At 43.2% G+C, this 23518-nt stretch overlaps 1 protein-coding gene across 6 annotated transcripts in view; it reads right to left on the reverse strand.

The window, feature by feature from the left end:
• Positions 1-14836, reverse strand: part of MAP7D2 (MAP7 domain containing 2) — a 140905-nt gene extending 126069 nt beyond the window's left edge. For all 6 annotated transcript variants that reach the window (XM_030574591.1, XM_030574583.1, XM_030574557.1 and 3 more), the window contains exon 1: positions 14734-14836. In XM_030574591.1, coding sequence (XP_030430451.1) covers positions 14734-14785 — 52 coding nt within the window. In that variant the 5' untranslated portion in view covers positions 14786-14836. The remainder of the gene's footprint in view (positions 1-14733) is intronic.
• Positions 14837-23518: the final 8682 nt, after the last annotated feature.

Genomic DNA, 23518 nt, shown 5'->3' on the forward strand with positions numbered 1-23518 from the left:
AAGAAACGCCCCTATCTTCTGAGGCAACAGAAGAAAAAAAAAGATAGCAGTTGCCCTAGACTCCCCTGCTTTTGCACAATTTTGTTTTGTGCTTAGATATGAAGTGAGGTGTGTCTTGAGGTAAACTAAGGCAACTAGATATGTGGTTACGTTGAACTGGCCTGAGTAACTGAAGCCAATACATTTCTCAGAAGAAAGGAGCGGCCAGGGAGCAAAGTGGTCTCCCAGGGGTTGCTCCTTTCAGAGGGAAGGTAGCAGTAAGGAACAGCAAATCTATGTGGAGATGAGGAGCTAGAGCAGGGGTCAGCAACCTTTCAGAAGTAGTGTGCCAAATCTTAATTTATTCACTCTGATCTAAGGTTTCACATGCCAGTGATAAATTTTAATGTTTTTAGAGGGTCTCTTTCTATAAGTCTATAATATATGACTAAACTACTGTTGTATGTAAAGTAAATAAGGTTTTTAAAAATGTTTAAGAAGCTTCATTTACAAATTAAATTAAAATGCAGAGCCCCCCAGACCAGTGATCAGGACCTGGGCAGTGTGAGTGCCACTGAAAATCAGCTCGCATGCCGCCTTTGGCACACGTGCCATAGGTTGCCTACCCCTGAGCTAGAGCCTCCTGCATGCTCAAGAAGACAGGAGGAGGAGCAGCAGCCAGACCGAGAACTGATTTATTTAGGTTGATTAAATAATCAGCAAATCTTCATGCTCCCCAGTAGATCAAAGAAAGTTGCACATACATCGTTGTGGGGTCATGGCAGCATAGGTGTTCTTTACTTAAGCCAGTAGGATTAGTATCCTTGCAAAAAGAAGTCAGGTAAAACTTTCAAGCCCTGAACACCTGATCTGCACATGGATGACAAACATGATATCTGCAGCAAGAAAAATTTTGAGTCAGGATTAAACAACTTAGTCCATAAGCTCCAAACAAGGAAAATAATATGTAAAATTATGGACAGTAATAATCTCTGCACAGAAAAGGGAACACCAAATTCCAGTGTAAGAAAAATATTTACCCATCATAGATTTGTTCCAGAAGTGCTGAATACAGTAATAAAAATACATTCTTCGAATGTTTTTTGTAATTTTAAGTCAGTCACCTTTTCACTTGCTCCCTGGTACTTCTTATGCTTGCTTAAATGCACTATGATTCAGGGGCAGCCTACTTATTTTCTTCTATACACTCTTTTATCAATATGTAACTTACAGGAAAATCAAGGTACATTCAGTACCAGTGGTATCCAAATAAGGAATAATATGTAAAGCTCAGGAACACTACATAAAACAGATCAGGAACAATATACTGGAAAAACAAACAGATATACCAAAATGCACTTTCCTTCATTCTGTCAAAATAACTGCACACAATAAGATCTGTTCCCACTACTTTATAAAAATGAGTGCACCTCATTTTATTTGAGCCTCAATGCAGGTGTCTCTCTCAGGGTATGTCCATACTACCCACCGTATTGGCAGGCTGTGATCGATCCAGTGGGCAGTCGATTTATCGTGTCTAGTCTAGACACGATAAATCGATCCCTGGGCACTCTCCCGTCGACTCCTGTACTCCACCACTGCGAGAGGTGCAGGCGGAGTTGACGGGGGAGCGGCAGCAGTCGACTTACTGCAGTGAAGACACCACGGAGAGTAGGTCTAAGTACGTTGAATTCAGCTACGTTATTCACGTAGCTGAAGTTGCATAACTTGAATCGAACCATCTCCCCCATGTAGACCAGGCCTCAGACTTTTCTTCTAGGTCTTCAGCTTCTCAGCACTGTAGGAGGATTCACTGACTGTAGGATTCAGTGATTTCTCCAACTCTGCTCTCTCCACAGAACACTCTCTCTAAACAACCTATATTATGCACTATTTGTGTCCCATCTCTCACTGCCTCATTCCTTCTCAGACTTTGTTCTAGAATCTAGCCTAAAAAAAATTACAGAACCACATTCTGGAACGTTATCTTGGAAGCCCTTAGATTTCAATGGGCTTCGGACCAGGCCTTTAGACAGTTCCATAACTGCCATTCCTAATCATAGCCACAGCAGTTAGCTGTGTTTCTTACTAAAAAATGTTTGAACCTGAACAACAAACGCTTGCACATATTAACAGGAGATAAAGTGTTTTGAATACAGGGAAAGATGTCTTGGGGCTGAAACACAGGACTGGGAGTCAGGAGACTGAGAATAAAACTCAGGCTCTGCCTCAGATTTCCTTTGTGACCTTGACTAAGTCTCAACTGCAATATTCAGTTTTTTCCGTCAGGGAAATCAGAATACCTGCCTCCCTCACAGAGGCTTAATTTTTTGTGTGTGTAGTGTTTTCATCAAAAGAAATATACACATGGAAAGCATTACTATTGTTATTAAAATCCAGTCATGGTACCATGCAGAAAGTATTGCAAAAATAAAAGCATCATTACATCAAGCATTAAAAATGCTATTAATGCAGTGTTTATTTATGCCCTGATAAGATATTTAATGGATGATCATATTTATTTTCTTCTGGGACAAAGAGCAAGATCCATCTTCTGATGTGCCCTATGGCCTGCTTAACTACATAAAGAATGCATCTTTGTTTCTGTGATTAAGGTTTTTCAAATTCAGGGCTTATTTTACTTACAATAAAATAAACTTACATTTAAAACATTTAATTCTAGATAGTGCGAAAGATCCAAACCAGTGGGGTACAGGAGTCTGGTAGAGGGCAAATATACTGGTCACTGGATGAGTAGTTTTCCGTTTCCTGAGTGACCAGAGCAGGGGCTGCACTAGAGTAATCAGGAACCTGCTAGAACCAATTAAGGCAGACAGGCTGATTAGAACACTTGCAGCCAATCAAGGCAGGCTAATCAGGGCACCTGGGTTTAAAAAGGAGCTCACTCCAGTCAGGCCAGAGGAGAAGAAGTGTGTGTGAGGAGCTGGGAGCAAGAGGTGCAAGGAGCTGAGAGTGAAAGGGTGTGCTGCTGGAGGACTAAGGAGTACAAGTGTTATCAGACACCAGGAGGAAGGTCCTGTGGTGAGGATAAAGAAGGTGTTTGGAGGAGGCCATGGGGAAGTAGCCCAGGGAGTTGTAGGTGTTATGCAGCTGTTACAGGAGGCACTATAGACAGCTGCAATCCACAGGGCCCTGGGTTGGAACCCGGAGTAGAGGGGAGGCCTAGGTTCCCCCCAAACCACTCAACTCCTGATCAGACACAGGAGGAGTTGACCCAGACTGTGCGGAAGATCACTGAGGTGAGCACATCTGCCAGTAAGCACAGGACCCACCAAGATAGAGGAGGAACTTTGTCACAATAGATAATCAAGGACTGTTTACTTAGATTATACTTTCCTCAAACTATAACCCAATTTACTCTTTAAAAAGAGCAGCACATTCACTGACTGAAAAGAAAGATCACTTCAAAGTTCTTTCTCTAGTCAATACCTGGAGCACGCTGGCTTAGCCTTATGACAGGCCTGCACAACATGCAGCCCACGGAGCCTCACTGTGCGGCCCACTGGGGGATTCTAAATCCCCCACAGACAGCGCTCTGGAGCAGCCCAGAGCCCTTTAAATCCCAGCTGCGGCCGCGAGTCAGAGGGTGCTGGGCTGCCCGCAGCAGCGGGGAGCCCAGAGCCCTTTAAATCCCAGCTGCAGCCGGGAATCAAAGAGCTCTGGGCTGCCAGCAGCAGCAGGGAGCGTAGAACCCTTTAAATCCCAGCTGCAGCCGGGAGTCAGAGGGCTCTAGGCTGCCCGCAGCTGCGGGGAGCCCTGAGTCCTTTAAATTTCAGCTGACCCAGAATGAAAGGGCTCTCCGCTGCCCACAGCAGAGGGGAGCCCAGAGCCCTTTAAAACCCAGCCGCGGCCAGAAGTCAAAGGGCTCTGGGCTGCCCGCAGAGATTCCCAGCTGCGGCTAGGATTCCAAGGGCTCAGGGCTCCCCGTAGGTGCGGGCAGCCCAGAGCCCTTTGAATCCTGGCCCGCCTCCCTGGACCCCCACCCCCTATCTAACACCGCTAGTCCTTGTCTCCTGATACCCCTCTCCTGGGACCCCTGCCCCTAACTGCCCCCTAGGACTCCACCCCCTATCTAAATGCCACTGCTCCTTGTCCCCCGATTGCCCCCTCCTGAGACCCCCCCAACTTTCCCCCAGAACCCCACCCCCTACCTGTCCCCTGAAAAACCCCTGGGACTCCCATGCCTATCCAAATGCTGCCTGTCCCCTGACTGCCCCCCTGAACCTCTGCCCCATCCAATCCCCCTGCTCCCTGTCCCTTGACTGCCCTCCTGAACCCCTTACCTCTTCTCCAACCCCTAGCCCCCTTACCGTGCCACTCAGACCAGCGTGTCTGGCTCCATGCAGCTCCAGATACGTTGCTGCCATGCTCCCCTGCGGAGCCCATAGCATCCCCCTGCCCCCCAGCACCTGCCTTCCAGATTTGAACACCTCAAAATTCAGGAGTGCTCGATCTCAGTTTGGGCAGCTGGTACTTCATTTCTCCCAAATCAAATATACTGGTCCACTGTAACTTGCTGTAGAAAAAGTAGGATAAAATTGAGCAAGAAATGCTTATTAGAACTGGAATTGCTATTTTCAACAGCCATTGCCTTTTTGTTTGTTTAAAAGGAAGACAGTGATATTGTACTGGCAAATTCCCCATAGAAAGAAAGAGTGGAATAAAAGGATAATAAAGGCACCTCAACTTTTCCTCATTTCTGTAGGACAGTCTTATAATATGCATCCAGATATCCTCCAATCACACAAGCTGAAAATTGTTCCACTTTATTGCAGCTCTGTAACCATATGGGAACCAGTCCTGTCTGTGTTCTGTGCACATCCAAAATTCCTGCTGAATGACCCACCCTGGGAGCGTTACCAGTGACCCAGGGCTGGGGCAGCAGGAGGTGTGTGTGGGGGGCCACTGGTGGGAGGGAGCCCAGGACTAGGGCAGCAGCGGGGTGGGGGGAAGGGCACTGACAGGGAGGAAAGGGAGAAGCCCAGCGCTGGGGCGGCAGGGAGTGTGGGTCGGTGGGGGGAGAGCCCAGGACTGGGGCAGCAGGAAGGTACAGGGGGGAGCCCAGTGCTGGGACAGGGGGCAGCCAAATTTTTTTTTGCTTGAGGCAGCAAAAAAACCTAGAGCCAGCTCTGCCAGGTTCCTCCAGCCGCCGGAGCGCCAGGCCCTTTAATTTGACCCTGAGGGCTCCCAGCCACCTCTTCAGCTGGGAGCTCCTGGTTAATTTAAAATGAAGTATCACCTCCACACCTCCAGCCTTCCTTTTTGGCCCACAGCTGTTTTGGTGGGGCGGTGCTGGGGATGGAGGGTTTGTTTCTGCAGGGCTGGGAGGTTTCGGCCCTCAACTGTTTTCTTTGGAGTAATGTGGCCCTCGCCGCTTTACGAGTTGTGCAGGCCTGCCTTATGATAAGTCTGTATCTTTCTTCGTGGACCAAAGATTCATTAAAAATTCCAGCATTCTATGGCATACATATACTGAATTAATTACAAATCACAGATACTAGAAAGAGCATTTAATTAAAATAAGAACAGTCATTCCGGTTTCTGTTTAATGTGTGACAAGTAATTGACCACTCGCACATGCTGAACCAAGCAGGAACATAAGAACGGGCCGTACTGGGTCAGACCACAGGTCCATGCAGCCCAGTATCTTGTCTATCGACAGTGGCCAATGCCAGGTGCCCCAGAGGGAGTGAATCTAACAGGTAACGATCAAGTGATCGCTCTTCTGCCGTCCATCACCACCCTCTGACAAACAGAGGCTAGGGACATCATTCCTTACCCGTCTTGGCTAATAGCCATTAATGGACTTAATCTCTATGAATTTATCCAGCTCTCTTTTAAACTCTGTTATAGTCCTAGCCTTCAGAACCTCGTCAGGCAAGGAGTTCCACAAGTTGACTGTGCCCTCTGTGAAGAACTACTTCCTTTTATGTGTTTTAAACCTGCTGCACATTACTTTCATTTGGTGACCCCTAGTTCTTATATTATGGGAACAAGTAAATAACTTTTCCTTATTCACTTTCTTCACACCACTCATGATTTTATATATCTCTATCATATTCTCCCTTTGTCTCCTCTTTTCCAAGCTGAAAAGTCCTCGCCTCTAATCTCTCCTCATATGGGACTCGTTCCAAAACCGTAATCATTTTAGTTGCCCTTCTCTGAACCTTCTCTATTGCCAGTGTATCTTTTTTGAGACGAGGACCGCACACCGGTATGCAGTATTCAAGATGTGGGCATACCATGGATTTATATAAGGGCAATAAGATATTCTCTGTCTTATTCTCTATCCCCTTTTTAATGATGCCTAACATTCTGTTTGCTTTTTTGACTGCTGCTGCACATTGCATGGACATCTTCAGAGAACTATCCACAATGACTCCAAGAGCTCTTTCCTGATTAGTTGTAGCTGATTAGCCCTCATCATATTGTACGTATAGTTGGGATTATTTTTCCCCAATACGCATTACTTTACAGTTATCCACGTTAAATTTCATTTGCCCTTTTGTTGTCCAATCACTTAGTTTTGTGAGATCTTTTTGAAGTTCTTCACAGTCTGCTTTGCTCTTAACTATCTTGAGCAGTTATATGTGAAAAAATTATCTAAGTTATATCATCTGCAACTTTGCCACCTCTCTTTTTACTCCTTTCTCCAGATCATTTATGAATAAGTTGAATAGGATTGGTCCTAGGACTGACCCTTGGGGGACACCACTTGTTACCCCTCTCCATTCTGAGAATTTTCCATTTATTCCTACCCTTTGTTCCCTGTCTTTTAACCAGTTCTCAATTTATGAAAGGACCTTCCCACTTACCCCATGACAACTTAATTACATAAGAGCCTTTGGATAGGGACCTTGTCAAAGGCTTTCTGGAAATCTAAGTACACTAAATCCACTGGATCACCCTTGTCTACATGTTTGTTGACTCCTTCAAAGAATTTGTTTTTTAACACTGCCTATTTCTCTAATGGAAGGAGTTAATGTTAACAATTTGGAAAAACAAAACAATTAAGAGAAGACATGTATTAAAACAGCAAGAAGGGGGACAAGTAGCATTATGATTCTCAGATGGCTGCTTAAGCCAATAGCTCTGCAAGATTAAAGAATGTTTTATGTGCCACATCACCTTTCTGTCAACGGATATGAGAAATGCAGCAGAAGCACTAAAGTGAACGTAAAGGCCAACATCACTAAAGTGAAGAAGCCACTTAGAAAGACACTGCAGCCGGATAAGCCCATTTTACAACAGCGAACTGAAACATATGCAATGAAGTTAGAAGGGGACTGGTCCACTCCACAACACAGACAGGAGTGATTTGACTTTAGATATAAACTATAAAAATGAACTTTCATTAAATGACAACAGAGAGAGCAAATGAATGGCAAAATTAAAATATTTCTGGAACAGGGAGAGAAAAATCTCTCCTGGATTTTCCAGTATGACAAAAATCTGGAACTGAATACATGATAAAATCTATTTCAGCTCATTATGGGATAAAGAAATCTTCAGGGAAATTAAATCCTACAAAAGACTGGAATGCCTAAATTCTGACAATGGAAGGCAATAAAGCTGACTCATCCATGAATTGAGGAAAATAATTTAATATTAAAGAAACATTAAGAAATGAAGTTTGTAATACGGGTTTTCATTCATCAGACATATGAGAGTTTTCCCTCTGTAGATTGATATCATAACAGAAAGGTTAAGAGTATTACTAAAACCAATCCAAAAGAAACAGCAGTCAGAGAAAAGACAGACCAAGGAAAATAACTTGCAGCCGAAGAAAGAACTTTGCACACTGAGAAGGCATGGAACAACTTAAAATATTTAAAGGTTCATTTATCTTCACATGCAGAGAGGCTACCAAAAATATTATTCACTTCCCCCAAACACTGCTCATTGGAAAATGAGAGCCATGAAAAATGAACATCTTTTCCAGTCATCATCAGTTTGGGATCCCTTGTCAGAAACTAGAGTTACAAAGTACGACAGAAACAAAGAGGGCCTGCTGCCATAACAGTGGGAGCGGAATAAAAATTCAATAGACAATGCGGGAGCAGGTGGGAGTGGGAATTGGAGGGTGGGACTGGTGCGGAATTAAAAAAATAATTGTCTTGTGCTGCAAATAACATGAACGCCCCAACCAGCAGCCACTGCTCTCCAGCTGCCCAGCTCTGGAGGCAGTACCGCTACCAGCAGCAGCACAGAAGTAAGGTTGGCAACAACACTGATATTTGTATGTTTGTTTTTCAAAAGGGCAAAAGGCAGAAGTTTCTTCACAGCACTCCAGAGAACCTCTTGCACTCTCCACTGGTGGGTGCCCCCCAGTTTGCACACCACTGGTCTATAGAAAATCTAGAGAAAGCAGAGGTTTGGTTGTTACTATTCTGAAGTAGCTAATACAAGCATGGTCAATAGCAGGTTGAACAAAGAACAACAGATATATATGATGATAACTAATACTTTTCAGACATTAAATTGGGCAAAGAGAATTGTTGCACTAAAATTCACAGAAACATATGCTAATTAGGCACACAGTAAGCAAGAGTTGAGATAGACCACATCAAACTGCTGTATCTGCTCTCACATTTAACAAGAATTCAGACGAGCCAAGGGAGAAAAATGTTAAGAGTTGAATGAAAGTATAATTACATGAATCATTTAAATAACAATTTAAATAATGAATAATGGGAGGGAATGAAGAGAAAAAAAGATGGAACAGTCTGGGGTCTGAACATCTTATTTTTTTTATTATTTTAACAAAAAATACTCTACGAACACCAAATAGAAAACAATTTTAAAGCAAACCTGCCATTTAATATGAAAGATTTTAATCACTATCTAATTACACACACAATACAACACTAAGATCTTTACAATATTCATTTGAAAAGTCTGTCAAGCAGGGAACACTGCTATCTTGACAGCCCATTGGCAGAAATCAAGACAAAGAAAATGAAATTCATTATCTGAATGAGAGAGGCAGAAACTGTCAGACATAAGATTTTAAGTAACAGAACAATAAGAACCTTGAAAGTCTCTGCCTATTTCATTCTAACATTGAACTGCATTTCCTCTGTCTTAAGCCACTTCCCAGTAGGAAGATCAACCTGACATCGGCTCCCACTGAGGCAGGTGTGCAGGCGCACACACACACACAGACACACACACACACACACACCCCAAGCATCATTGATCAGGGAGATCAATTACAATAACAGGTATCTCTAAAAACTCAGTACGGTATATTATTCTGCTGTAAAGTAAATGTTTTTCCAGCTAAGATTACAGGTCACTAAATTAGTGAGTAACCCATTAAATGACCCTAAAACAGGTATTGGACATATACAATGTGGCAGACTATCTAGTATACTATAACAGCTCCAAATTTAAAATCAAGTAGTTTATGAAGTTAGAGCATAGAAAAAAAACAGAGAACTGACTGTGGGCAATATATATAAATATATGCATATATACACATACACTGAATGGTAAAATCCTCACACAGTCAGTAAATATCAAGTCATCTGTGATTCAAATGCAGGTCACTTATGGGAAAATCAAATTATTACAAAATAATGTAAATGGTAATGAATAAGAAGGCTTAAATAATAACTAGATCAAGTTCACAACAGTACTAGAGGAACATTGGTGTTTTATTAGTGAAACTTTTGTTAATGTACACTAGTATTCCTGTAAACAATTAAACAATAAACCAGAAGTTTGCCTGGGCCAATATGAGAGAAACATGCTGTATGAAAGTTAAACTGGGGTGTGTAACAAAGGAACACACTGTATTAATGTGTACTACTCAAATCACAGTAACGTGGTGTACTGACCTAGGTAAAATGTGTTGTTCACATCAAGTGAAAGGTAATTATATCAAGGAGAACCTGAATCAAACAGAGAATTCCAAAGATTTGCTGAAATTCTAATTTGATAGTCTGGAAAAAATTGTGACAGCCAGTTAGAGATGGAAGGTGGAAAAGGCAGAGTGGACCAAGAGATGGTTGTACCAAGACATAGGTAATATTTTCACACTTCAAAACATAGTGTTTGTCTGCTTACTCTTTTTTAGAGTGCCTGAATAGATGCATTTAGTTAAAACTTTTATACATGACAATTTTTTTTATTTATTTAAGCACAGAAATTGAGTATGGATATTCCAATTAAGACTAACTGACATTGAGAATCTTACAGAGAATGCCCCTAAATTTAGAGCAGCTTGAGCCAGAAAGTTTAGTAACAGCTTGTGTGTCTGGTCCTAGCAGAAGGAGATTGTGATTTTCCTTCCACAGACAGTGCTGCAATGAAGTTAATGAAAGCCAGCTTGTACATGGGGAGATCTAACGATTTGAGGGTAGACAGTACAATACTACTATAGTCATCAAAATAAAAAGGCACTAATTTAAAAATTGCTCATCTATTAAAATACTAGCTAATAGCCGCTGAGACTGCCAATATAACCATAGTGGACGAAAGCAAAAGAACCAACTAGTACTGCCAACCATGAAATATATTGACAATGGAGGAATTCACAGGTAGGAATAAGGGAAAAAAAGACATACTTTATTACATGAACAGTCAGGAAGACTAATCTGGCCACCAAACACAAATTTTCAATGCACTGGATATGTGGTGCTAGTACTTGACTGAAGGGTATGAACAGAATATTCAAAACTTCTCTTTTACTAGGTTAAGCTATAAATAAACCTAAAGTTAAAAAAATTACTAAGAAAATTATAATTGTTTTAATACATAATAAAAAGTGTTTACTATAAAAATCATAAGATTTCAACAGTCAGTATACAGTTTTATTTACATGATATACATGTAAACCCCTACAGTCAACATAAAAAAGATAATAGCAAATATCTAAGTTAAACCTCATGTATTTCCCACATACATATATGAAAGCCCAATAATGCAGACTGAAATATGTATAGAATGTATGGTATCAAGACTGCTTTCTAACACCCTAAAGTTCAAATTTGTCACTGCTACATTTTTATACCTTATTACATTCCAGAAACAACTCTTCATTTTTCCCTCCATTTTTGCAGTTCAAAGCGGCAAGATACTGTTCCTCACTTCATTGTAATCAAAGCACAAAAATAACTTTAACTAGTAAAGCCTCTGAGATATTTCTTATGTAACTACAGAATGCATTACATTATTCTGAAATAAAACTGATGGTTATGAAATAATTACACCATATAAAAGCAGGTACACAAATTAACATCTTGAGAAAACAATATTAATTTCTCACATAAAAAAATAAATACTACAAAACAACATTAGTATAATTTGCTATACACTGAAAAATATTATAGAAGTCAGCTGAGTGAATGCTGTCATCCCAGCAGCAAAAAAAATATTCTGAAGGAATATGTAAGAATTTGCTCTTTATATTTTCATTATGTTTATATTTTCTAACTAACTAGGCACCATATGTACCTCTCTCTTAAATCCTCTTAGTTTTGACCAAGTTTTTTTGCAAGGAAATTAAAAACACTTCCCTGAAAAATAACCAGAAATACTGAGCTCTACTTAGGTTTCCAGGACAAATCTAAGTACACGTCACAGAGCAGTGAAACAGAAGATGAGAAATCCGGAACTCAAAAGCTTGACATTTGGTATTTATTCATCATTATTAATTATTATTTGATGGAGAACTGGCAGTGACCCCAATATTTAGTTTACCTAACACTTTCCATTATAAAAGATTATTGCCATCTTTCTTGAGCTCTATCACCTTTATTATTTGCAGAAGGAAAACACGGTTTACTAGTACCATGAAATTCTGCTCAGATGTGGATGAATACAAACTGTTGAAAATAGCTATTTCCCTACCATGGCTTGTGTTGTTACTACGTGATTTTGCCAGCATGCAAGAACACCACGACCATTCTAAGGCTTGGATCCCACAGCTACTGCCATAGCAGCATACACTGCCCTGGAAATCTCTGTGAACAGAAACTCTGCTGAGTTGCTGACAGAGCAGCTTTAGTACTGGAGGAAGGGATGGGAAGGTACAGGCTGGGCTGCAACGATCACCTGGACCCAACACATGGTCCCATTGGCCTATTGCCCACTTCTAGGGGTATCACAGATGGGCAGATACTATTCTCCCCACCCACAGACCTCCCACAGTGGGATGAGAACCCCAGGAGAAGATAAATTAAAATAATAATAATGTGTACCAGAAGAGTATGATTTCTAAACTCTGTTGCTGAGTGCTTTAGTAATTGTGTACTCTTCACAATTATTAAACTAGGGCTAGCAATATATCCCAGCTCTCCACTACAGCAGACCCAAATCTCATCCAGTCAGTCACACTGCATATCTTTATTTTCTATTCTGTCTGTAGAATGGGGCTACTCATGCATATGTAACCCACTATTTTTCAGTGTATTATGCAACTTCTTTCAGTGGAAGGTTCAAATAGGGTAACAGTCTTCTGCTACCAATTAATATATTTAGTCCTGTAGTTGAAGAAATAGCACTCTCTGTTGCAGTGCTTAAAATTCAGGTTTCAAACCTTGACAGTGCATGATCAGCAGTTATTACAATTGCCTATGAAACCTTCATTCTTGTGCAGATTCATTGTGACACACTCTGATCACACGGTAACATACTATCTTTTCCACAGGACAGGACAGAGACTGGATGGTGCTGAGAAGTTGTATAGTCAATGAGATTTATCTGTAGGGTGCTGCCTCGTTTTTCTAGCAGTTGGAAGGTGCATAGAGAATAAAGTAGGGAATACAAAAAAGATAAAAGATGGTCTTGTGGTTAAGACAGGTGACTTACACAGACATCACTTCCATCCCTCCCTCTACTTCCTACATGATGCTGGGCAAGTTACTTGAAGTGGAATTTTGGTACATGGTCACTATTAGTTTCTCTCTCATTTTCTAGGGGCCCAACTTGAGATACTAAGGGCTGGATGATCAGCAATGCTAAACGCTTTGAAGAGCAACTGAGCTGTGGCTGCTCAGCACAGTAAGGCAGTGTGGCCTAGAGTAGTCAGGAATTGATGTTGCAGGTTCTAACTCTGCCACTGTGTGGCCTCAAGCAAGTCACTCTCTGTGTCTCAGTTTCCACATCTGTAAAAGAGGGATAACAATACCTTCTCTCTCCAAGAAGTTGTGAAAATAAACTTAGTGTTTGTGAGGCACTCACATACTACAGTTGATGAGCACCATGAGTAAATTAATAATTCTATATTCAATACATGGTTTTATATGGTGCGCAAGGGTCACATATTAGATAATGTAGATAAAAATATAATGAATAGCTCCTTCATTCCCTGAGCATTAACCCTCCTGTGTACTGATTGAAGCAGAGGTCATGTGGAAAAAATACCACGCAATCAGGTCATTAAGGTGTCTATCAGAATGCGCACACACATACAAGCAGGGGAAAGAATAAGGTTTCACAGGCAACCTTAGTTCTAGTATTTCCTAAAGTTCAAATGCTTGACTCTACCAACTAAATAACTTCATTTTAATATGTCCTAATGTAATTATTATTTATATTTTGGTAGCACCTAGAGATCCCAACTAGAATCAGAGCTCCATTATGTTGGGTGCTGTACAAACAGAGCAAAAAAAAAGTCCTTGCCCCAAGAAGCTTACAATATGGTTATTTAGAATGAAGAAGGAAAGGAGAGCCCTTTAGAAGTTGTGCCTATATAGGACTGAGAACAAAACTAATTATTCAAGCTCAATACCAGCATAACCAGTTTATTCTATGGTTTGGCCTACCAGTATAGACAGGCCCAGACACTGCAGGAACTGTGTTTAGATGTTCTGTCCTTGATCCCTACTTTAGGCTAAAATAAAACTCATTCCGTCACTGGCAACATATTTAGTGGTTAAGAAATTAACATGCATCTGTCATGCAAGACCAACCCAACAGGTTTAAAGCCACCTAAAAACTGCCTCATGATAAATATTTACTATACCACAAAGAAAACATAGTTTTAAAATGAAAGTAAGCACGCAAAAAGATGTGAATCTGCACTATACCAGCCTAATACTAGCAGAGCTCTGTGCAGATTTACTCTCGTACAACACATACTCCCTTTCTGATAGTGTTGAACCAAATCATGTTTGACATCCCCAGAGAACAGCAAACCATTCAGCATTAACAGCTTTCTTCTGTAGCTATTACTGATCTCCTCTCCCACAGACGCAGGGATTCACAGGTCCTTCTAATCCTTCCCTGGCATTATTTACAGCCGGCCTCGTGCTCCTCGGATTGAGGGACCTCTCCAAATTCTCTTCCCGGCTCCTGGAGGCGGAAGGCTCCCCACATCCAGCCATCACCCCCGGGATGAGCACTACGCGCCCTTCCCCTCCACAAGCGATACCGCTCACCAGCGTGCGCCGCTCCCCCGCCCAGGAGCAGGAGTCCTTTGCTAAGGCCTGGCGCGCCCCTCCTCCGCACCCGCTCACACACCCGCCCCCCCCCCGGCTGGTTATTTGCAACCCTCCCCTGTGAGTTATTGGGGCACCTGCCCCACTTTCATGCTAGCGCACGAGGCTCCGCTGGCCCCCCAGTGCCCGGGGCTGCTCCGGCTGGAGAGCGGCTCCGGGCACCACTGGAGGGGCCGCTCCTGCCTCCGCGGGTCCCCCTGTGGGTCCCGCTACCCCGCGGGAAGGGGGGGTCCCGCCAGCCCCGCTGCCCCTGCACCTGGCGGGCCCGCCCCGGCCTGTCCCTCACCTGGCGCCCGCGGCTGCGGGGGGGAGATACGCGCCGCTCCCGGCTCCGCCATCTTCTCCCTCGCCGAGCGGCGAGCGCGGCTCCCGCTCCCGGCTGCGGCCCCGCTGCGCTCCGGGTAGCCGCCGCACAGGCGCGCTGGGCGCTCCGCGGCACCTGACGCCGCGCTGCGGGGAGGGGAGGCGGCGGCGCGGGCTGCCCCCGGGGCGGGAGGCGGCGGCTGCTGCGGTGCCCGCTGCGCGCAGAGCGGGTGGGGCGGAGGCTCCGGCGCCTCCAGGTGTTTCCCTCCTTCCCGGCGTGTGGCGGCTCGTCCCGCGCCCGCCCCCTGCCCCGGGCACCAGCGCCGGGGAGCGGCCCTTGGCCCTGCAACTGGACTGGGCGCTAAGCGGGCCCGGCCGCTGCCTCCTGCGCCGGCAGCCGAGCTCCAGCCGCCACCTCTAGGCGCGCGGGGCGAGGTGAAGGGCAAGTGCAAAGCGCCGGGCAGGGGGGGATGGTGCGTTTCCCTGGCCTCAGAGATCAGGTGGCTTCGGGCTGCAGGATAATAACGCCTGATACAGCCTGGCCACTAGACGATGGGCAGCCAAGAGATGGGCTGCTGGAGTCCAGTCTCTTTTGCTGCACCCCCCGCCGTCACCACAGCCTTCACACCCTTGGCCTCCCCATTGTTCTCAAGTATTCTGGTTCCCTGGGGGGCAGGGGGGTTGGTCTGAACGGATCTTGCCCTGGCTTGACAGATGCTAGTACAAAGTTTAACTCCACGAATATTCTTGAACCGAGCAGCAGGAAACTTTCTTCACCAGTACAGATTCAGCGCCTCAGGCATAATCCTTCCGGGGGCGCGGAGGACGATCCCCCCCTCTTACAAAACAGCTGGATCCTGATACATTTAGGGACAATTGAGGAGAAAACACGGGGATCCAGGTACGCGATTATTTAAGAAATCATTAGTGCCATGGACAATTAGAGGTAGATCATGATAGTCAAGTTTCAGGTGCATTCTGACTGCTTCGCACACGCTCCTTGGAAAAGGTGTCACCTGGAATTTGGATCCATGTGCGTGGATCTGTTAATGTGAAAATGTGTTCCCTAATTCTATACAAAATAAATACATAAAACAAATATCGGATAAAAGCACGTTTTAAAGGACCAGAAAACAAGTGAGAATCTCGAAAGTGTTTTAAGTAGCACGAAAACGTTTATATCTTCTTCCCCTTTTCACTGATTCTTTGTTACTCTCTGTATATAATTTTTGTTTCAAAGTTTAGAGCCATTGCAGTTCCACAATAAAGGAATTCTAGTACCAGGCAGTGAGCTTTTAAAACACGCACGATGAAAAAAACCTCATTGGCATTTAAAAAGGAAAGACAACAACACTACATGTGAGATGTCAAGCTTCAAAGCTGTTGATTTTTTATATATTATAAAGAGACACGTGTCATAGCTTTGCATGCAAAGGTATGTTTTGTGGAGTAACATTACTTCATACATTGGTAATTAGGCTCTTGTAATTAGTTTATCCAGGGAGGGAAGCTAAACGATCTGTAGCATCTGGCTTTCAGGGAGGTCCTGGTTTAACTCATTTTTCCAGCTGAGCAGCTTGAAACAAAAGAAGGTTAAGTGACTTGTTGGAGGTCACACAGTGCCTTGAATAAACCAGTGGCAAATTCTCATTATTAGCTCCTTCCTAAACTCCTAGACATGCTGTCTGCTTTCCGGTGTGGAATACATCTTGAAAAAGATACAATATGTCATCCTATAGTTATGTTTCTCAATATTCTAAATATATGGTTCTTTCTGTTGTTTGGGTTGAGAAGAAGGTTACTCAAATACGTTTACAGTATGGGGACAGTATGATTGTGTTCTTCATACATCTAATGACAGGCTCCAAAAATAATTATGGAAATTGCTTTCTGGATTTCTGAAATCTGCTTCTGTTTTCCCATGGGTATCTGTATGTTTGATCAAGGGACAGGACTGAAAGCTATACAGCTCAGGTGCTACTGCATTGCTTCTGATATCTCTGATTCAACTAATTCCTGCAAAACTCTGACTGCTTTAGTACTAAGGGAGTGTAAGATATCTCCATTTGTGCGATGGGAAGGCATGCACTCTCCAGATGGATTGAGCAAATCTTTCTTTGCATAGAAGCAATGAAGTTTTAACAATTTAGTCCTACACCTGCACTGTCCTACTATACTTGTACTCAACAGTTATTCTCCCAGTATATAGTTGTCCCCGTGATAATAAAAGGCAATATGGAACATAATTTTTTCCATATTTCAGTATTAATGCTACTTCAAATAAATTACAGTTTCTTGCTACAGGTGAATTGTTTTGTTGGAACTTGCTTGTGAACTATTTTTCTTTCAAGTCAGTACATTCAAATAGGTTTTGATTTACATGTATCATTAAAATAATTTCACTAGACAGAGCTATGATTTCCTATCAAGTAATTATAGATGGTGCATGAAGTAATGCCTATTAGTTAAAGTTGCCCAACCCTTTTTCCTTTATAAGAACACCGTTTTCAGTTGCTGATAACTGTGCCAAAGTTAAACTATTTGGGCTGAAAATTTCCATGCTGGGCATCTCCCTCAGCCTCAATTATTCTGGAATGTTTAATATAAAATGGTTCATCCTGTTCTAAGAATGAGCTTAGGGTAAAATGCATTTTTGCCCATGATAACAAAATTCTTACAAGCATTTCACTAAGGAGCTCTACTGCAAGTTATAACTTTCTGGAAAAAAATAATCATGGTTCACACATACTCGGTAGAGACTTGTTAGAGTTTGGCAGCTAAATACACCAAAGATTCTATCTATACTGGGTATACTCCATTCCCTCACGTGGCTCCTTCCTGTCCACTGGATGAGCTACAGACTCACTGAACATGCCCTAGACCAGCACTGCAGGGGCTGAGCAGAACTTGCCCTCAGTGCTCTCCTTGCTGATGCGCAGGGAATGTGCAGAAGGAAGAAACAGATGATGCAAATCCTGAGGTGTAAGGAATGTGGGGAACGGGCGAGATTGGGTGCAGAAGGAACAGGGCCAGGAGCTCAGGGGATAGGAGCCTGGTGGTATAGGGAGTTAGAAATAGGAGCTCAGAGGTGGGAAACAGGGTCAGGAAAAGAGGGCGGGGCAGGAGCCAGAGAAGAGGGAGGATAGGAGTGGGGAAAAACATAGAAGTTGGGGAGGGAGGGACAGGGCATGAGTTGAGGGAGGGAACAGGCAGGAATTGGGGAAGAATATCAGCAGTGGAATGACAAGGATAGGAGATGAGAAGAGGGGAGAAATGAAGTGGTCAGGAGCAGAAAGTTTTGTAACCACTAGAAAATGCTCTCCTACAGAACCTGGACTTGATCCCATCATTGCCGAGTCTCAATATTCCCTTTCAGTCTAGCAAATAGCAGTCAAACCCACTGGCAAAGTATGCATGTCATCCTCCTGTCCCCCCTCCCTCCCCCCAGCAGGTTACATAGAAGATAAGAGATCTCTAATACTGCCAGTTACACTGTTAGCTCAAGGCAGTAGAGGGCTGTGCTCTGGATCTAAAGATCCCAGTCCTGGTGATAACCAAGTTGAGCAACAACATGGTTTCATGGGGTGAAATTTTTGTTTTTTCAATATTTGTTTTTTAATGTAATTCCCTAAGTTTTTAAAAAGAAACAAAACTCCCTAAATTACAAGAACAGTAAGACTGCAAAGAGAAGCACTTAAAAATAAGGGAATGCCAGAATTGTTTGCCTGTGCAACCTTAATTTGCCTCATTGTTTGTATGTATTATGATAGTCTTTGATTACATTATCACATACTAATATTTTAATAAATGGTGCATAGCTTTTTTATGCATTCATCTATAATTCTCCTACACACATCACCTTTCTTTCTCTTCCATCTCCTGACCCCGCTTCTTATTTTCTACTATATATACTATATATGTACACCTCCCAAACCCTCATATTAAACAACTCCAATTATAAACAATTTTAGGCATAACAGGATATACCTTTGTGGCTCACACTGCAGGATCAAGGTCTTGCTTCAGTGATTGTTGTGCATAAATTGAATTTTAATGAGTTTTGGATTACTTTTGATTCTGGGATTAAACTCAAGATTCTTTGCTATGAGGTTAGGCAAAGAAATGGCAAAAGCACTCCTTGTTTTTCATGCTTTAACAGGCTGTGACACAGCCTCAGCATTTGCTGGGAGAGGTAAAAAAGAAAAATCCTCCCTAGGAAGCATGGAATGTTTGCCCTCAAGTCACAGAAACATTTTTTTTAGGTTTCTCATCATCAACTGCTGAAATCATTGATACTTGCCTTAATGAAATTGAGTTGTTTGTAGTGTTTCTGGGTAATTGTACTAGTGCACTGGGAATGCCAGAGAGATAAAAGAGCACCTTTTCACCAAACAGTATGTTTAATAGATTTCATAGAGTTCAAGGCTGGAAGGGACCATTAGATCATCTAGTCTGAGCTCCTGTGTAACACAGATCATTACATTTCATCTAGATATCCCTATATTTAGCCCAATGACTTTTGGCCGTGCTATGGGGTGGCTGCCTCACACAGGCACAGAAGGGCTTAATCATGCTCTGCCCTAGAAGGAGCAATGGAGGTGTGTCCTCTGAATGTCCCAGAGATGCTGCATGAAGCACAGCCAATCAGGGAGGAGGTGCGGGACTAACCAATCTGGGCCCAGCAGGCTCAAATAAAAAGGAGCTACAGGGCCAGAGCAGTGGATATCATAGGCCTTGGGGGAGACAAAATCTTCACTAACCCAGGCTGTGGCCCTGCCCTGGCTCTCACTCTTCTCTGAAGCCAGGGGCTCAGCTCAGGCTGGCAGCCTGAAACTGTGGCTCAGCTGGTGGCCAGGGGCAGCCTGGGGTGGTTCAGGCCAGGAGGTGGCTTGGGGCTGGCTGGTGGCTTTGGGGCTGGGCTGGTGGCACTTGGGCTGGTACTCAGGGCTGTCTGGCAAGCAGCCCAGGGGTGGGTATGGTTTGGCTGGGGCTCTTCTGGCCACAGTGAGGGGGTGGGGGGACTTGGGGCTCTGGCAGGTGAGAAGATGTGGGGTAAGGGCAAAGGGGTAGTGTCCCCAAAGGGGGCATTCATGTGCCACCCATGTGCAGGGCAGAGTAGGTCAATTGCTGCTGGGAGCCCAGGGAATTTCCACAGATTTCTAAGGTTTGTTAAACATTTAACATCAGTGGGTAAGAGTTCTTAATCTCTACACTCTTGGGTATAAGTTTCCCAGCCCTATTTTGGTTTTAAAATGTTTAATTTTAACAGATGCTGGCTTGCATTCTTCTTTGTTACAGATGTTAATCTTTCTGCTCCATTCACAAATTCACATAGGATGGATACAGCCTCCTGTGTTCCAAATACAGACCAGAAATATCTCTTGAAAATTTCTGCCTTTTCTACATCACTATTTACAATTTTACCATTTGCATCTAGCAATGGACTTAAACCTGACCTAGGTTTTTCCCTGTTTTTTTAAAAATCCATTCTTACTGCCTAATCTCAGCTCAGAAAATGTATTTATCTACATCAAAAATTCACAGATGCACCTTTTTGATTATGTAATGTCCATGGGATTTCTGCATTGGTAGGGATTTAAGCAGTTCCAGATAAGGAGGAAGGTCCTCGAGGATCAGTAACTGGTTAAAAGATAGGAAACAAAAGGTAGGAATAAAAGGTCATTTTTCACAATGGGGAGAGGTAAATAGTGGGGTCCCCTGAGGTTCTGGAAAAGGAGGTCAACAGTGAGGTGGCAAAGTTTACAGATGATACAGAATTATTTAATAGTCAAGTCCAAAGCTGAGTGTGAAGAGTTAAAGGGATCTCACTAAATAGGATGGCTGGGCAGCAAACTGACAGATGAAATGTAATGCTGATAAATGCAAAGTTTGGAAAACATAATCCCAACCATATATAGAAAATTAGCTGTTGCTGTTACCACTGAGGAAAGATCTTGGAGTCATTGTGGATAGTTCTCTGAAAATGTGCAGTAGCAGACAAAAATCTAACAACCATTAGGAAAGGGATAGATAATAAGAAACTATCATAATGCACTACAGAAATCCACAGAACAACCCTCACCTTGAAAACTGCATGCAGTCTTGGTTGTAGCATCTCAAAAAAGATATTACCATTGGAAAAGATACAGAGAAGGGCAATAAAAATTATTATATATGGAGGAGAGATTACAAAGACTGTTAGAGGTTAGACAAGAGACTACTAAGGAGGGTTACAATAGAGGTCTATACAATTATGAATGGTATGGAGAAAGTGATTAAGGAAGTGTTATTTATGCCATCATATAACACAAGCAGGGGGGTCACCCAATTAAATTAATAGCAGCAGGTTTAAAACATATGTAAGGGGACTGTTGGCCCTTTACTGAAACTCAGTAGGGCTGTTTTTGTTAGCTAGCTCCCAGTACTGAAAGAAAGGGGAAGGGTTGATGGGAAATCAGGACCCTAAAACTGACAGTCCCTGGAGCAAGGGTGAGAGGTCAGTGCTCCAGGTCAGCCTCATTGACAGGGTGGGCAGGCTAATGAGGGATCAGGAGTCGAGGGGAGGAGGGTCCCATCTTTCCTGGGCGCTGGAATTGCCTGGAACAGAGTGGGGCTGAGATAAAGAGAGAGGATCCCGAGCTGAGCTGGGGAGCAGAGCCGTGCTGGCCAGAGAACTGGAGAAGCAGCCCAGAGAGCAGACCTGTGCTGGGAGAAGAACTACAGCAACCATAGCCAGAGAGATCAGAGAAGAAGTCCAGGGGGCTGGAGGCAGAGCAGCATCAGTCCTGAGGCAGAGTGGAGCTGGAGCAGTCTGGAGCCAGGTGTGTGAGCAGCTGCGGAGAGCAGCAAAGGGGGACACTGCGCAGCTGGCCCAATGCAAGGAGACACCCTCAGCCAAGAGGCCTTGCAGGCCAGATTTACTGTAACCCCGACTGGAGGAGGGTGGGCTGATGCTGGGAAGAGGGGTCCTGCCACATAGAGCTTGAAGGTGTGTGGCCACCGCCAGAGTAAGTGTCTAACTGGCAGTATCCCTGCAGCACAGCCAAGGCCTGGGACACATGAGGAACAAACTGAACTTCCCTTACATTCCAGAGACTGCTGTTTGTGATGTCCCCATGCCACAGAGTGGGGTTATGTGTTTTCCTGTAACCTTTCCCATTTTTTAAAATTGACTGCTGTTTAATAAATTGTATTTGCTTGAACTATATGTAACATTCAGTGGGCCAGGGAAGTATCTGGTGTGAAGAGAGTACCCCAGAGTGGGAATAAACTACTCCCTATCCATAGCAAGGTTGGGGGTCAAGCCTCCCCAGGAATCCTGGGCCCAGCCTTGTTGGGGTTATGAGGAGCAAAAGAGGAGCCCTTGAGGTCAGATCCTTTCGATAGCCCATTTCACTGGGTAATTTATGAGCCAGGAAAGCTCCCCACAATAGCAGGACCATTCCCCCACTTACACAAGGAAGCATTTCTTCATACAACACAGTCAATCTATGGAATTTGTTGCCAGGGGATGTTGTGACGGTCATAAGTATAACTGAGTTCAGAACAAAATTGGGTAAGTTCATGGAGGATAGTTCCATCAATGGCTATTAGCAAAGATGGTTAGGGATGCAACACCATACTCTGGGTGTCCTTAAATCTCTGACTGCCAAAAGCTGGGACTGGATGTTAGGGGATCAATTGCTCAATAATTGCCCTGTTCCCTCTGCACCTTCTGGCACTGTTGGAAGACAGGTTACTGAGCTAGATGGACCAGTGGTCTGACCCAGTATGGCTATTCTTATGTTCATGTATGATAGATGCCTGGGTATGAGTTGCATCAACAGAAATAAATATGAATTTCTCTGTGATTTTGAACACCATATCCTGACGCGTTAGAGTTATTCCTGAATGCATAAAAATGGCAAACTGGGCTGACTCAGGGTAGCTCAGTGAGCCAGGTGTTTTATTTTGTTTTGATTTGTTAAACTGCCATCTTGTGCTCAAGAATTTAAGCTTTCATTACAAAATAAAGAAGAAAGAGCATGACTACATTAGGGATTTCTTCATTGGTCCAAACTCCTGGAGCATATATGATAGATGGGCTGCATGGGATGCAGCCACAGCCATACAAATCTGCTTTAATAATACTGTTCAACTTATATTATAAGGAAGGAATGACAGAGCTAGGGGAATTAAAGGAAAGGTTAGATAAGCACATAGAAGGTACTTAGGTCCTATTTCTGAAAAGATCTAAACATTTTTGTAAGCCTTTATATTACTGGGCCCATAGTGTCACTTCTTAATCCAACCAGTTGAACTACATGTTTCAGATGATCCCTTCTAACCTATAGTGGATATTCTGTATGGTGATATTATGTAGGATCACATCACTGGTGACTTGATCTAACTTCCACTGAAGTCAATTAAAAGACTTAATGACTTCAATGGACATTGAATCAGGCCTTTGCCTGGTAATGACAATGTAGTAGCTCTGTGCAGATGCAGTTATCATAGGTCTGTAAGTATAGGTCTGTGCCCTGTTAGGTGGCAATTGATTAATGATTTTTAAAGTGTGCATGCACAAAGTGCTGAGTGGGAATATTGTTAAAAATAAAAATAAAAATCATCATTAAAAAAAAACTGTTCTCCTTTCCTGAATATCAGTAATTGATTAGTCACTTTTCAATATTACTGGGGGGTGGGAGAAAAAGGAACAAAACTTGTATTTTCCCCTTGAAACAGGGATTTCAAATTGTCTCTGTTTACACGTGAAAAATCCTTGAACA

This window comes from Gopherus evgoodei, chromosome 1 (assembly GCF_007399415.2).
Source record: "Gopherus evgoodei ecotype Sinaloan lineage chromosome 1, rGopEvg1_v1.p, whole genome shotgun sequence".
NCBI lineage: Eukaryota > Metazoa > Chordata > Testudines > Testudinidae > Gopherus > Gopherus evgoodei.